Source organism: Tympanuchus pallidicinctus, unplaced genomic scaffold (genome assembly GCF_026119805.1).
Source record: "Tympanuchus pallidicinctus isolate F22 unplaced genomic scaffold, pur_lepc_1.0 scaffold11, whole genome shotgun sequence".
In the NCBI taxonomy this organism is placed as follows: domain Eukaryota; kingdom Metazoa; phylum Chordata; class Aves; order Galliformes; family Phasianidae; genus Tympanuchus; species Tympanuchus pallidicinctus.
Genome location: NW_026294627.1, coordinates 13,322,044 through 13,339,096, shown reverse-complemented (window position 1 = coordinate 13,339,096; position 17,053 = coordinate 13,322,044). Strand labels below are relative to the sequence as shown.

Below are 17,053 nucleotides of genomic sequence, written 5' to 3'. Positions count from 1 at the left end.
CAAAATACTTCATTGCTTGTTCCTGTCTGAAAAGCTGTTTTGTGTTTATTTTATTGAGTTCCTTGACTTGCTTTGCTCAATCTTGTTGAACAAAATGTGTCACATCTTAAAGCAAACTGCATTTTCCAGATTAAGTTTTGTATTTTTTGTTATTCAGTTTTGTTAAAAATATCTGTCTGAGGCTGGTTCTCAGTATATTAGTTTTCCCTGCTTAAAATTTTATAGTTAACATCCCTAAATTTGGTTGTTGTAAAATGAGCCATTAGAATGTAGTCTGGTAAATTTTTGTTTTGTAAATGCTATTCAATATTCCTGTCTGTCATGGCTTTTACTGGTATAAACTCTTCTATACATCTTTTTGTTTCCAGGAAAAATAAAAAACTTTGAGGCATTCTACTGACTTACTGTAGCCTCATACAGGTAGACCTCAAGTAGAACCCAGGCTGTCCTAGAAACTCACACTGACACTTTATATGTGTTTTGATTACAGGAAATCCTGAAGTATTGAATGAGTGATGTATGCACATGATCCCACTTTTGCACAAAGCCTACGTAACATTATTAGAATAGAAGATATTTAATTTTTTCTGCCCTTTCCCTTCACTTTGAGGACTTCCAATTTTGAATTCTGAACAGCTGCAGATAGATTTTCAGAAGGCACTGAGAGATCTCTCTAGTGCAGCCGGGGAATATTTCCCACTCGTTCTTCTGGACTCCAACTTTTACCAGTGATGTTTTTGTTATGTTTTGTTTCTTTTTCCTTTTTTTTTTTTTTCCCCTTCTTTTTATTACATTTATAACTTATTAAGTTTCCCGAATTGCTCTTATTTTATTGATATCACTCAAGGTTACGTATTTATTTGACTTTATTTTATTTCAGACCTACTTTTAAGTTTGAGTCACTGAATTTTAAATATTTTTCCATGTTTTCATCATCAGATGATAAAGAAAAGTATGGTTGCTAAAGAACAAACATCATCATTTCTTTCTGGTCTTAGTGAGTTACCATTTGAAATGTAGTAATGCTGTGTTGTTCATTACTACGCCAGGAGAAAACCAAATCTGGTCTTTAGATAGCATTTTAATGATGGTTACTGCTTTTAAGATAAGCCTTTTATGTTGGGCTCCATGTGCCTTGCTGTATTCAGCACTTTATCTACTGTAGAAGAAAGACATCAACCAGCCTGTTAAACAGGATGAAAATTAATTTCATCAGTAGATAGAATTGTTGACTAGTGTTCCTGTTGCATAAGAGACTTGCTTAATGGGATCCATAGAGTATTTTTAAGTCATTTGTGGAGAATGCTGTTACATTAAAGAGATTGTGTTTAGCAAACCAGATATTTCCACAACTGTCCACATATTTCCTTCTAAGTGCAAGGAAAGCAAAGTAGTGATGGCAGTCTGTTCTGTGTATGATATTTCTGATATCCAAGGTTTTGTTTTCCATTCTGTCTTTTCTTTGTAGTCTGCCAGCTGTCTTGTTGTTTCATGTCTATTTGCATTCTCATGGCAAATTGTCTAAGAGAGGAGAGAAAAAGAAGTAATAATGGAGGGGTGCTATTCAACAGGTAGTACTTACTTGCGTTTCTTTTAATGAAGCTCTAGTTCTACTTTTCTTATCATCGTATGACAGTAGAACAGAGAATGGATTTTTTGACAACTAAACCACTAAATATTTTTTTCTGCAGCTCAAGAACCTCCTGTTTATTTTAAATACAGAAGTACAGAATTTTAGTAAGACAACAAAAACAGAACTCTGCTGTTGAACTGTTGACTTTAATATACAGTGGCTTTCAGTAGGAAATGCACATCAGCAGCTGAATATATTAGAGCTACATAAAGTAGTAGTATTAGGGAAGCTGGTATGTAGTTACTTGGTGCTGACAGTACTGAGCATTTTTCAAATGAAGCCATTGGTCTGTTTCAGAGATTTGCAGGATTCAGGAAGAGTAAGAGCTGATTTTTGTGTTTTGTGAAGGAAAGCTAATTATCTGTTGTCTAAAAAATGGTCTTTTTTTTTTTTCTTTCTTAGCAAGATATCTGAACTAACTACTTATGAAGTATATGGAAGATTTTCTTTCATTTGGAGAATGTGTTTCAATTATGATAATTGCTTTAATGTTGCTGCTATCTTAAATTGTGGCTACATACGAACATTGAAGGTGGAAGGGAGACCTTTCCAATCGCAGTATGTGATTTGAATCTGTAAGAAAATAGAAGGAAGCTACCATATTATGTGCAATAAGTCACATACATAAATCAGCAGTCCATTGTGACTGGATTCCTTGTAGGTCTCGTTACAATGGAGGCAGTTACAAGGGGTCTATCTGAAGGTTCAGTATTATTTAGCTGTGTATTCTAGATATCAAATGTTGAAGTGTAGATTTATTAATGTTCTTAGGTTGGATTTAATGTCTGTTTTAGTAATGAGGTAAAATGCCTCTAACCAAAATATCTGAGAGACTGTTTTTGAAGAGAAGCCTCTTAAATCACAGTTCAGCAAATCATAATGCTCTGTTGACACCCTTGACCCTAAATCTTTTTGAATCTTTTGGATGCTTACAGTATTTATCTTTTTGTTCAGAAACCCTCTGTACTCAGAGGAAGAGACATTTAGCAAATTGACTGCATTGGAAATCGTTTTTCTGCTCAGATATTAATATTTTATTTCAAACTATTAACTTAAAAGTGTCTCAGATGCAAACCAGCTCTTCCTGGGAGGAAATGCAGCTTTCTTGCTGTGTTCAGCTCTGTTAGCATGATGTAGCTTCAGCTAAAATATCTACTGAGTAGTGTCATTGATTCTGGTGTTACTTGCAGGACTCCAAGTCTTGAAGAGCAGTATATGCATTTTCCTTTCTTTTTCAGTTATTCCCTGGGCAGATGTTTCTAAGTGCTTTAAGAGAATTTTCAGGAGGTTTTCCTTCATTATCTTGACAAAGGCACTTCATTTACACAATCACAGAAAATAATGGACCTCTTCGATGCCTTTAGAGCACTAGTCCTTTGCTAGAGATACCTCAATCAGTGTTTTAATGTCTATTAGGATTTGTTGCAAATACACTTTTATCATTTCCCTAGTAATTCTTGAAGCAAAACTACTCATACATAAATCTGCTAATGCTCTGAAGGTCTAGCACCTCCAATATCAAGAGATCTATACAATGTGTTTTTTTTGTTTTTATTTTTTTTCCCCTGTCGTTTTGATGAGGAAATTACTGAAACTATTCAAGGTAAAATTACAATCAGGTATAGCATGAGTTATTACAGCATTGGGACTTCATTTATAGAAGAAAAACTTGGAAAAATTATTTTGAAAGCTTTTTACTTTTGCTCTAGCTGTGTACACTGAATATTCAGGGTATAACTGGCACGTAATCTTATAACTGTATAGAGTAAACTGAAATAGTTAAGTCTGTAATACTTTCCAAAATCCTTTACAGTCAGTCTTTGTAATTAAGACTTGCGAAGTCTTCATTTCAGCAATACAACAAGGCATTTATTTGTCATCAGCAAAGTCTGATTATATAAGACTGATGCTATACACACCCACACATGTATGTTGCATGGTGAAGCTTAGTAAAATCTTTTATCACTTGGTTTTGTGCCATGATGCACATAAATGTTTTCCTTTTTTTTCTATTCACTGTCTCTTGTTGCCCTTGCCCAGTAACCCCTGCATCACGTCCAGTTCCTATACACAGACACCATTCCTTAAGTGGTGTCCAGGTGAGGTATATCCTTTCTGTGTGGGTTTTCATAATATTAAGACCCTGTAAGATACTGTTAACCATCAAACACATCTTCATAACAAATACTAAGTATTTTCAGAGCTTTCTTTTAAATAAATGGCACCTACCTGAAATGTAACAATTAATTATCAAACAAACAAACAAAAAAGTGAATTATTCAGCCTTGTTTCTGATAACGCTAGTTGTGTTGGTTATCCCTCTCCAGGAACAGATCCATTCAAGAAAGACAAAGACTTCTCCACAGAATGGCTTAGTGTTGCTCACCTGAGGAGAGTGTTGGCATTTTTTTCACAGAGCATGAAGATGAGGCATAGATTTGTGGTCTGGCTGTTCTACAAAACATGATTTAGTGGGCAGTGTTAGTTGTAGTAGGAAAGGAAGAGGAGGGGAAGGACTGAAATAGAATGTATGATAGTACATGATTAAAAGAAGATTGTGCATCTATTTTAAGTTGGAGTTTTGTCAAGCTTATATTGAAATGCCTAGCTCTTATCTTGTGATGGAAGATAGTGACATACTCCTGTTCCTGTTGTTAAACATCTGTACTTTAATACCTAAGCTGTCTGAAACAGGGTATGACTGCTCTCAGGAGATGTATCTGATAATGGTATGGTTTGCAGATGCTGTGTGGAAGGGAGCAGTGCTGCTTCTGATACACACTTTATCCTTCTCTTAGTAAAGGATATCACAAGAAGCTAAGTATGGTTTTTTCCTAACTTATTTATATTTAAATGCAATTTTTTTGGTCTCTTTTTTCAGCTTATGGAAAAAACTGACAGAGACTACTACACTCTGGATGACATGTTTGTTTCCAAAGCAGCAAAAAAAGCACGCAGTGGGGAAGAAGAAGAAATACAAAGAAGAAAAGCAATACGTGAGCACCAGCAGCTTGCTGCACGCATGGAAAAGTGTCCTTACTGTTTTGATAGCAATGAACTTTCTAAACATCTTATTATTGCAATTGGTACCAAGGTAAGAAAATAGCAATTTAGCACAAAAGTAAATACAAAAAGAAAGAATAGTAGAGTGACTGAGTTAAAAAACACAATTGCTTCTTTCTTTGATTATTCTGCATCTTATTCTCCCTGCCCTTCCAATTGGTTCAAGAGTTCCTCAAGTATTAGGGAGAAAAAGATATCTGTTGTGAATTACAAATCGAGTCTTTCGTATCAGAACTTCTGATTTGTGGAAAACATAAAGCAATAATGAAAGATCTAAGTACAAACCATAGGTGGATTTGTGGAAGGCTAAATCATACCACTCTGGAGGAAATTTGAACTGATTATGATCTGTATCTCAATGATATCAAAGAAACCCAAGTGCAGAATTTCATTCTTAAGCTTAAAATCCTTTGAAATAAACAAAACCAAACCTTCCTCATTTTGTTAATTCTTTCAAAATATATGTGAATATTTGGACTTATAACAGCCCTTGCTGTATATACTTTGCTGTAAGTAGAAGATAATGGCTTCTATTGGTTTGAAATGTAACAGATGATGTATTTCTTCAACTTAGCAATGAGAATATTTTTAACTCTATAATAATAGGAACTTCAGTTTTTGTTCACTCTTTATAGGTATACTTGTCTCTGCCAAGCAACCAGTCCTTAATTGAAGGTCACTGCCTGATAGCTCCTTTACAGCACCATACTGCAGCCACTCTTTTGGATGAAGAAATCTGGGAAGAAATTCAGGTCAGCTAAGAAACTGTCTCATGTTCCAGCAGCTTTGTAAAATAATACTTTGAATAATATGGTACACACTTGAAAAGTAGGTACACAAGAATCTAATTAGGTTTAACAAGGCAAAGTGCAAAGTGTTGCACTTGGGTCAAGGCAATCCCTGATATGAGTTCAGATGTGAGAAGAATTTATTGAGAGCAGCCCTGCCAAGAAGAACTTGAATGTCCTGATAGACAGAAATTTGAACATGAGGCAGCAGTGTGCACTTGCTGCCCAGAAAGCCAACAGGATCCTGAGGTGCATCAAAAGAGGAGTGACAACAGGGAGAGAGAGGGGATTGTCACTCGCTACTCTGCCTTATGAGGCCCCATCTGCAGTATTGTGTCCATGGCTGGGGCCCCCAGTACAGGAGGGATGTGGAGCTCTTGGAGTGGCTCCAGAAGAGGGCCACAAGAATGATGATAAGGCTGTAGCACCTCTCTTATGAAGACAGATTGATGGAACTGGGCTTGTTTAGTCTGGAGAAGAGAAGGCTTCAGGGAGACCTCATTGCAGCCTTCCAGCACGTGAAGTGAGCCTACAAGTAGAAGGAGTACCAACTTTCTACACCATCTAATAGTGGTAGGACAAGGAGGAATGGCTTTAAACTAAAAAGAGAGGAGATTTGGGTTAGATCTTAGGAAGAAACTTTTCACTGGCACGGTGATGAGCTGTTAAAAAGGTCGCCTGGAGAGGTTGCAGATACCCCATCCCTGGAAGCCAAGATGAATGAGACCCTGGGCAGCATGATCTAGTGGATGGCAACTCTGCTTGGAACTAGATGATCTTTAAGGTCCCCTCCTACCTAAGCCATTCTGTGATACGATTTTGTGATACTTGTCGTGTCTGTTTTAATAGTTCCCAACCTGTCAGCTCATTTTGATCCCACTAAGGGATAGAACATGTTTGCATTATAAAAGGAAATTAATGGTCAAAAGTTGGTAAAGGGAGATGCAGGATAAACATTGAAGAAAAGTTTCAGTTTATAAGCCCTAGAAAAAAAATGCCTAAGAATGTTGCAGGACTTCTTGGAGATCCTGGCAATAGATGAGAGGGATGTGTCAAGACTGACAAAGGTACAGCTGATCCCTTGCAGAAAGCGTAACAACTGGCTAGGTTGCACTATTAAGAAAATGGTTGTCAGAGAGGGAAGATCACTTACAATGAAGCACCAGCTAAAGATACATTTCTACATGAGTTGTTTTTTTTTTTTTAAGCTAATCTGATTTCGTGGTAGATATCATTCTTACTCATATCTGAGGTCCCTGGTAGAATACAATTTCCTCCTTTTTTAATAAGATTTTTTTACAATAAGGGTGCCAAATGTGATGGATCAAGCTCTCTTTCATGTGAAGACATTTTGAGGTTTCTTTGAGTTTTGCTTTCTTTCGAAAAGGAAAAAAAAGGGAGACATATAAGAAACTTCTGCCTAAAAGATAGTGATCAGCCTCCCTTAATTCCACCATTGGTATTGTTACAATGGTAAAACAATTTGCATCGAAATATTGGAGACTATTTCAAAGAAGATAAAACATTAACGACAGTTAAATTCCACAGTTTCTAGGTGTAGAATCAGGTTAATCCGTGAGTTTGAAATGGTTTAAATAACTTTGGTCTTGTCTCAAGTGTAGCATATGGGTTCTCTGACTTTCCACAGGTACTCCCAGCATTGATATTTCTGGCTGATGTAATTTTTGTACAGTGTTGCTTTGCAAATTACTCTCCTCCCTAGGAAGAACAAAAAGGAGAACTTTCATATATGAACAGAAATGCTTCAGAAAGTTGTTGTAAGAAGGGAACAAGCATAATGAGTATGATCAGAAGGAAAAACAAAGGATGAGGGTGAAGTGGTCTATATGTGTATCCTGTATCCTCTACTTTAACCTATTGTCTTTTAGCAAAATAGGGTCATAGAATAAATGATTCAAAATGAAAGATGATCACTTTTCTAAATGTATAGGGGAAGGAAAATTGGATAAAGACAAGATAAGTAAATGCAGTTTCTGAATTCAGTCCTGGAATTTTTCTTGCTAGTAAATGCAGCTTGTTGGTAAACTCATCAATTGTGTGAATGTGTTAATTGTGAGTTTAAACATTTCTTTGTGGCAAAGTACTTAGGAGGTGATGGTCACGTTATTTTGCAGCTTTTGTGTTATTCAGTAGGAGGAGTCTGGAAAGCTTCCATAGGAATATAAGCACACACTTACTTGGTGACCAAACTAACTTAATGATGCCAAAGCCCTATTTGGTATTGTTGACAGAAAAAAAAACCATCTTTATTACACTATATTGCACATGTTTTAGCTCTATTTATTATTTTTTTTTTCCTGAGATATGTTGGAAAGGTTCTTTTATATTGTATCTTCAGGTGCTTAAATTTAACATGATGCATGTTTTAGAAGTTATCTACTTCACTTGACAAAGTAAATATACATCTAATTTTTTTATACAAAAATACATAAATCTTTGCATGTTCTGTTGCCTGAGTTGTGACATGTATCAACATACTGTGTATTTGAGCATGAATCATGCCTCCTTGATGAAAATATTAAAGAGTACAGGTACCAGTACAGACCCGTGAGGGTCACCACATGTCACTGGTCTCCATACAGACACTGATCTATTGGTCACTGCCCTCTGGGTATGATCTTGCAACCAGTTTATCAACCATTGAACAGTCCACCCATGAAATCCCTGTCTTTCCAGTTTGGAGAGAAGAATGTTACAGGGAGCCATGTCAAAAGCCTTACTGAATTCCCAATAGATAGCTCTTCCCTTGTCTAATGATACAGTTACATCATCATAGAAGGCCACGAGGCGGTCAGGCAGGACTTGCTCTTGGTGAAGCAATTCTGGTTGTCTCATACCACCTCTCTCACTTCCTCCTTAACATAATTTCCAGGAGGATCTGTTCCGTGACCAGTGGTGAGGCTAACAGGTCCAAAGTTCCCTGGGTGGTCCTTTTGACATTGCCTTTTTTCTAGACACCAGGAACTGTCACCTGACTGCCGTGATTTTTCAGATATCAGCTCTCCCTTAGGACGCTGGGATGCATGGCAGTGGGACCCATAGACTTATGGGTGTTCAGTTTTCTCAAGTGGTTTTAAACCTGATCTTTGCTTACAGTGGGAGGGATGTTGCTCCCCCAGTTCTCTCCTCCCAACCCATCTGCTTGAAGAGCTGTTGCCAGTGAAGACTGAGGCACAAAAGTTGTTGAGTACTTCATACTTTCCCTGTCCACTGTTACCAGCCTGTCTGTGTTGCTCTGTAGTGGGGGTACGCCTTCTTCGGACATTCCTTTTCTCGCTGATATGCCTCTGGAAGCTTTTTTTACTCTTCATTCTGCTTCTTTCCAAGACCAGTTGCATTTGGGCCTTGGCTTTCTTAACCCCTTCAGTAAACATCCAAGCAGCTTCCCTATACTACTTCCAGCTACCTGTTCCTGCTTCCACAGCCTATGCATTTTTTTGTTCTTCAGTTTGATCAGCTGTGCTGGTTTCTTGCCTTCCTTTCCTGACTTTCTAGACTTGGGGATTGTGAGCTCTTATGCACTATGGAAAACTTCCTTAAAGATCTGCCAGCTCTGCTCTTCTCCCTTGTCCCCAAGGACAGATTCCCAGGGGGTTTTGTTGACTTAATTCTCTGAAGAGATAGAATTCGGCTTTCTTGAAAATTCAGCATCCTGATTTTTCTTTGACTGATATCCCTCAGGATTGCAGACTCCACCACTGCATGATTACTGCAACCCAGGCAGTCTCCAATCCTGATGTCACCAATCAGTTCACTTGTGCTGGTGAGGAATAGATCCAACATTGCATCCTCCCTGGTGTGGATGTCTACTACTTGGCTCAGGAATTTATCCCTGATACATTCTAGGAACCTCCTGGGTTGCCTAATTCTTATGGTACATCATAGTTATGAAATTCAACCTAGTTTTACTTCCTATTGTAAATAATAATAATGATAGTAACAACAATAATAAATGTGATATTAAGTGGAACTGAGTTTATACTGTTAAGTATAGTGCATATTTCACAATAGATTCCTAGACTTTGCATGTTTGCACTGTCAGAAATACAGTTTGTATTAGATTGTTGAATGAAGTAGAATTTTCCTAGTGTGATCACCGCTGTTCCATTTTATTATGATTTTCTAAGGAATTATATCTCTATTAGTGAAATAATATAAAATATTTCATCTGGAAGCTTTGAAAAGCTAATTCAAATTATACATTCTTTTTCTTTTAACAGATGTTTAGAACGGCACTGGTGAAAATGTTTGAAGCTAGAGGCTTGGACTGTGTCTTTATAGAAACAAATATGAGTATGAAGAAACGATATCATATGGTATACGAATGCATTCCTCTTCCAAAAGAAGTAGGAGATATGGCTCCAATCTACTTTAAGGTATATGAAAAAAGCATTTTCTGTAGGTCATTTGAATGCGTTTATCATAAATTATTTCTGGAAAAGTTTTTTTTATATTGAAGTGCTAGTTTTGAAAAGGTAATTTTTTGTTTTTCTGATGAAGAAATGTTTCTTGATCTTTAAACAGATGTGTTGGTTTAGTATCTGAGAAAGAAGCTTTTATAAGGGTAAATTTGACTGAGTGCACACATTCTTCAGTATTTATGAGTATATTATTTTATTTGTTCTTTGAAAATGTTCTCTGGAAATAAATAATGTAATTGTTTTAATGAAGTGGAAGTCAGTGTGATGGATAGCAACGCAGTAACTTTTGCAACACATTTGTAACTCTCCACATCATTCATCTCATTGGTTATGCTTTAAGTGCATTAAGCATCTTCTTTGAAAACTAACAAAGTTGAAGTACAAGCTTCAATGCAATGTCATTTGTGTTAAACTTTTTCAGAAAGTTTCCACCACTAAAATACACAGTAAATGAAAATTAAATGAAAAGGAGAAAGGTACCTATATTATCCACACTTCCATATTATGAAAGATGCAGAGTCAATTTTAGAGGTTTTTGAGTGCATTCAGGCTTCTAATTTGGATTTTTGGATTTTCGTTTTGGAGTTTAAAAATAGACAAAAGGAAAAGAAGATAAAAGAATAAAAAGGCTAATATGGCATAATGAAATCAGAACAGGTTTATTATGAGCTTAGTAAAAAGAAAATGAGACCTTTTAGTTTCTACTAATTTGGAAGTTTTTTATTAGAGATAACTTGTCAGGCAGAAGGTAGATTTCAGGGGAAAAAAAGGAATAGAATTAAGTGAGTTTCAAGATATTAAATGATTCCTCTATAAAGTATGTTCTCTAAATCAGAAAGATTGCCAAAAATAAAATTACTCTGTTAAGAAATGACCAGTACTTGCAGTGCAAAGTGTGCTTTGCTCCATTGGAAAGTGAGTTCTGTGCTGTACAACTGCTGTGCTAAATTTTCTCATTTAGAAAAATGATTTTACAGAAAGCTATAATGGAGTCTGATGAAGAGTGGTCCATGAACAAGAAGATAATTGATCTTTCTTCAAAAGATGTTCGGAAATCTGTAAGTAATGAAATGTATTGAACACTGAAATTTTCAGCAAATTGCTTTCATCTGTTTTAGTTATTAACTGTTTCAAAGAGAGAAGGGGAGCACAATTGAATTAGTGGGTCAGGAGATGGCATAGACATGATGAGCACTGGAGTCTGACTGAACTCCTAATTGACGTTAGCAAAGATTCCCATTTATTTCAACAACAGATGGACTGAGCTGCAAACATTGCTTGAGAACAAAGCTGGCATTTTGAGTACATGCACCAGCATAATTTTCTTGATTAACTTTAAGAATTAAGATAGATCAAAGATCTGAAAATTGCTGTCTGGGAAAGAATATGGTGTATCTTTTGCACTGACCTGGAACAGCCTTTAGAGTTGCTAAATTTATGGAGTGAAGATGCAAATAGTATTATGGATCTTTATTTCTGTAACAAAGGAGCTGAAACATTTTTGCGTATGCATCTTAAATGAATAATCCTGAAACTGTTAAGTTCAAAAATTGATCCATAGGTATGCTTTGGATTTCTTCTGCTTCTTAGCCTTTCTTAACAGGGAAAGTCAACACATGTCTCAAGAAAACAAAGTATAATTTTCTTGTCTTTGATAGACCACCAGGACTTTTTTTTTTAATTAAACATATGTTTTTGTGATTGTGTTATGTACCCAAAGTAGATCACTTTTCAAATTAATTCAGGGCACTTCTTTAAATTAATAAAATGCATCTGCCTGTAAAGTGTTTCACAGTTGTATAACTTTAACATTATTTTAGGAAAAAAAAGAAAAGAAATGCCTTCGAGAAAATTTGAGAGAACAGTTTAGAGACTGACCTGAGGAAAATAGAGTTGCAGTATGAAATGGTGGTGTGTGGAATGAGAAGCAGACATGAGTGTGACATTTATTGGACTGTGTGCAGAAATTGGGACCAGTTTTCTAGAGGCAGAGCCCTAGCACACAAGCCTAAGCAGCCAATGCTCTTGCACAGTATCAAAGCCTTTCTTTTTTTTACTCTGCACCCTCCAGTAAACAAACTCAGGGGTAAGCAGTGGGCTGGGAGGGGGCACAGCTGGGACAGCTGACACTGACAGTGCAGCAAGAACTCTTCAGCAATAAATAAGCACTGGTGTATTATCAACACTGGCCTAGTTACCAGTCCAAAAATCGCTCTGTGTGGGCTGCTGTGGAGAAAATCCATCCACAAGAAATATAAGGAGCACCTTGTGAAAATTTTCAGTTATTTGAATTGTAGCAGAGAATATATGTATGAGTTTGAGGCTTTTTAAACCTTGTTATCCAGAAATAAATAATAAGCAAATTATGAAATTATCCGCTTTGGCAGTTATCAGTGTATCACTCTGTGTGAGGATCAGTGATTATCAGTGTTTCCTCTGAGTAACCACTTCCTCGTACAACGCGTCACCTTATTTTTAATAAATGTGCTTAAAATTTGTACTCATCCCATATAATTCAAAGCTGTGGACTCAGACAGCCATTTGCTCGGTGTGCATGCTGCAGTCTAGCTCTTTCCTTGTCTCTGTCCTTCCCAGTCTCTTATCTGATGTATAATGGTGCCCTCCAGGTTCTGCCACATGGCAGTCCTTTTTTTTTTCCTTTCTGTTTATGGTGCCTAGTTGACTTTTTTCCCTTTACCTGTTGGTCTTACTGTACTTTATATATGTATTTTATACTTTATATATATTTTATACTTTATATATATGTATTTTATACTGCATGAAGTGGTTTAGGAAGTGATTTAAAATAAAATGTAATACTACTAACTGTAAAATCACTTTCTTCAAGAAGCTGTGTGGAGGTTATTAAATGCTTGCAGTCTATTAACCATCTAAAAATGCATTTTTTTGTATATAGATTCCTAAAGGATTACCGTACTTTTCAGTGGACTTTGGCCTTCAAGGAGGGTTTGCTCATATCATTGAAGATCAGCACAAGTTCCCTCACTACTTCGGAAAGGTACTGTATACAAAATCAGTTTACCAGTTGTGCTCTGTTGTGTAAATTTTGAGTAATTAAACCAGTTGCTGCTACAACAGTCACTTCGATGTACCTTATCACAGTTCATGACTTGCCTTTTCATGGTAAGTCAGTATAACTTAGCTTGTGAATGAAGGATTGCTTTACTGTGTGATACTTGGAATTATAGATTTTTCTTTTGAATCAATAGGAATTCTAGATATTTGACATACAGTCTGATAGATGGAAAATAACTGCTGCTATTAAAGATGTTAAAAATAGGGTTTTCGGGATGGTGAGATCTTCATACAGGCACTCTGACTGCCACTTGTACAAAGTAGAGGTCGTACACACACGGGCTCACAGACAACTCCTAGTGTAACACATATGTGGTTAAATCACTCCATTGTGGCATAGAGAGTACATATAGAAATGCTGCAATAAAGTCGTCTTTTCCTTACTGTGTCGCAGTGATCAGCTCTTGAAAGAGTCAGTATTACAAAAGTTTGAAGAGGGATTAGGATGTAATAGAACTTGAAAAAGTTGAGAGCAAAGTAAATAATTTTCTTTGTTCTCAGCTTCCCATTTTTTGACACAAATATAGAAATGCATCAACAATCTTGTAATGTTAGGATATTTTGTACTTACAACAATTCTAGTAAGGCAACTGTCTCGCAACTACGGTTATAGTCCTTGAATTGATGTGTTCTTCAGAATTTTCAGTTTTTATAGCTAGCACAAATGATCTCATAATTGGAAAATTAGTGTTTTTACATTTTATGCTAAAATAGCAGTAAGTGGTATTATATTTTAGCATTTATCATTATCTGTCTTTGTTCTACTTGCAAAGGAAATCATTGGTGGCATGCTGGACTTGGAACCACGGCTATGGAGAAAAGGAGTCAGGCAGAACTTTGAGGAACAGAGGAAGAAAGTGTTGCAGTTTGCCCAGTGGTGGAAGCCATATGACTTCACCAAAAAGAAAGAATAAGTACATCTTTGCAGCTAAGGACTCTATAAGCCATAAATTATATAAAAGGATATTTCATTTATGAAATGTAATACCAGTATATTAAAACCAGTATATTGTATATTCCTATTATGTTTTAAACCCAGGAGTGTTAGTGACTTGATTATCTCTTTCTGGTTTAGATACTGTATGAAACATGAACCTGCAAGCCTGACAAAACCAGAAGTTTACGGTGATTTTGGTTTTTAATGTTTTAGCTGAGCCAAAACTAAAAGATCCATGTGACTATTGGAATTCTTAAAAATACAGCATTTTCTTTTGAGTTTTATAGTAATTTGAAACAATTTTTTATCTTGTAGCACAGAACTAGTGCTTAATTACTGCAGTGTCTTTTTGTAGAAAATGGTGTAAATTTTATGAACATGTGGATTAAAACACATTGTTGCACTGCCTTTGAGTCTTTGTTTTCTTTAGTTGACACCATTGCAGTAATGTTCAGTTATGACGTGATAAAACCTTGTTGATCCTATGCACAAAAATGCAATTTTCTGTACTTTCTTTCAATATGCAGTAGTATTTTCAATCTTACTTGTTGCACAAAGGATGATGAGATAATCTGTAGCTGATGGCAAATGACAGCTTTAGTGATTATGATTAGTACTGATGACAATTGAAACTCAAAAGGAAGTAGAGGGGAGGGAAGGGAAAGAAGCTTAAGGGACACATATTCTCTGATGGACAGCCAAGAAAGAAAATCACCACAGGGACCTCCCCAAATTACTCTTCTCCACTAGCACCCTTGCCAGAGTGGCAGATGATCTGTAGTAATACTTCCCAGATAATAAATTCATAGTTTTCACTGGGACTGGCTCAAACTCCATCTTGGTTGTTTTTACTTATGTAATTGGAATATTTAATGGACTGTTATTTAGCATATTTTTCACTAGATCTCATGTTTGTTTGTTTGTTTGTTTGTTTGTTTGTTTTTTGCGTAAAAGTTATGAAATGGGAGGGTGGGAAAAAGTGAGTAGAAGAAGGAAGATTCTTGAATCACTGGCAGTCACAGTCCATGGGAAAGCTGACAAAGTAATCTGAGGCTTTGCAGGAGCAGAGCTAGGAGAACAGTGCAGGGACAGAGGTCGAGGAGGAAGACATTGCTGTGGTGTCCTCCCAGTGGAGGGAGTGCAAAGTTGCAAACTTTGAGAATTGAGTGAAGACTGAGCGTTGCGTGGAAAGGCTCTGGAATGGCAGATGGGAAGCCTTTAGCGTTACAGCGGCTGAGGCATTGTGCTGGTGTGCCAACCTGCTTCTGCTCTTTTCCTGTTGAACCACTTGTCTGTACAGCTCTATTACCTATGGTGAACTGGTCGGGTTCGGAAGTGGAAAACTAAATATTTCAGAGTGGAGTAAGTGTTCATATCTGCTTCCTTAGTAGTCTTTTGCAACTATTCTGAAGAACTAGGAGGTTTTCTTTTCTTATTTTTGACATAAGCACATAGCATTTCTTTCCCATTTTGACTAGTAAATCTGTTAGAGGTAGAAAGCTATTACTGTGTTGCGAATTTTGGTAGGATCTTTGTGAACATCTGTTACTACAAGAGAAATAACTTAAAAATAAGCTGTCATGATCATTTTGGCGATTGGATGTCTGATTTCTTTTGTTTTAACTGGCAAGCCATGGATGAAAGAACCATTTCTACTACTCTCCAGTCAATTTTGATCTTCTTCAGGCTACTGGTGAGATTACAATACAAACAGGATATGAAATAGTAGCTGGGAGTTGTTGCTTATGATGTGGTAAAGCTGAAGGAAAATTAGGTAAAATGCAGTCTTTTGTGGTATAAAACATAACTTAAAGATTATTTTCTCAGAAAGTGCACATTGCCTCTGTTCTTGTCTCTTCCTTTGCAGGATAGCCATGAAATGGCAGAAGTGATCGTCTCTTAAGGCTGTATTAAAGTCATTTATCAAATGCAATGCTAGAGATGCAATTTTTAAAAATAATTTAAATTCTGCTGAAAATCTCCATCAAGAGAAGGTTCACATAGGATACATAGCTCTGAAACATCATCTGTGCATATTTTTATTATTTGGGTGTCAGCAATACTTCTAATCCTTAGACTGGAAAGGACTTGAGATGTTGCCCATACATATTTCCAAGCTACAAAGGCAGGAAAATATGTCTTATTCTGTCAGAAGTTCATAGAATCAGCAATGTTGGAAAAGACCACTAACATTATCTACTCCAACAATCTACCCATCCCCACCATGCCCTCTGACCATGTCCCTCAGTGCCGTATCCACATGAGTCTTGGAAACCTCGATGACTCCATCACCTCCCTGGCAGCCTGTTCCAGGACGTTGCCACTCTCTCTGAGAAGAAATCTATTTCTTAATACTCAACCTGAACCTCCCCTGATGCAACTTTCAGAGCACCATGACACTGGCTACAAAATGGAGCTCAAAAGCCACAGAGGTATCCTTATCTTTCTGCATAACCACAGAGGTTGATAGCAAGGTGATTGCCTGAAGTCATCTGCTGAAGACACACTTAAATTCAGTTAACGGGGAGAGCAAGGCTTTCTACTAATCACTGGTATTCTTTCAGATAGGTGGTTCTCATGCATGTCCATGTTCCACTTGCTTTTCTTTTTTCCTCTTGGGTTCTCCATTGGAATAAGATAAGTGAGGTGCTGCAATCAGTACAGTATTGTTGCTTTGTACATATTAAAATTCCTGAAGGAATACAATGTGGATTTTTATTGCTTTTAAAGAAAGTTAATATAGCAACATGCAAGGTCTGTTTCGTCTGAGTTATTTATTTATTCCTTTTCTTCAGAATGAATTAGTCCCAGATTCATAATGAAATGTGACTTACTGGGATTTTATCTACTGAATTCTTCTACCAACTTGTTTTAAACTTTGTCTGAGTTCTGACTGGAAAATATCATGGTAAAATAAACAGTGGTTCTCATGGCAGGAGATCACAAATCTCTTGTAATCTGAAGAATGAAATAAGAAGTGATTTGATGTGTTCCTAAATGATTCTCTCTGACTGAAATTTCTTCAGTATTTTCTGTCTCCTGTATCTGTATTTTTATCATTCAAGCATGTTTTCTATTTATGATTCAAGCTGGA

The 17,053-nt window shown here is 36.5% G+C and overlaps 1 protein-coding gene across 1 annotated transcript in view; it reads left to right on the top strand.

The window, feature by feature from the left end:
- Window positions 1-14,367, top strand: part of CWF19L2 (CWF19 like cell cycle control factor 2) — a 62,389-nt gene extending 48,022 nt beyond the window's left edge. The window contains exons 13-18 of the mRNA XM_052671234.1: window positions 4,515-4,727; window positions 5,332-5,448; window positions 9,726-9,881; window positions 10,904-10,984; window positions 12,844-12,945; window positions 13,796-14,367. Coding sequence (XP_052527194.1) covers window positions 4,515-4,727; window positions 5,332-5,448; window positions 9,726-9,881; window positions 10,904-10,984; window positions 12,844-12,945; window positions 13,796-13,936 — 810 coding nt within the window. The 3' untranslated portion in view covers window positions 13,937-14,367. The remainder of the gene's footprint in view (window positions 1-4,514; window positions 4,728-5,331; window positions 5,449-9,725; window positions 9,882-10,903; window positions 10,985-12,843; window positions 12,946-13,795) is intronic.
- Window positions 14,368-17,053: the final 2,686 nt, after the last annotated feature.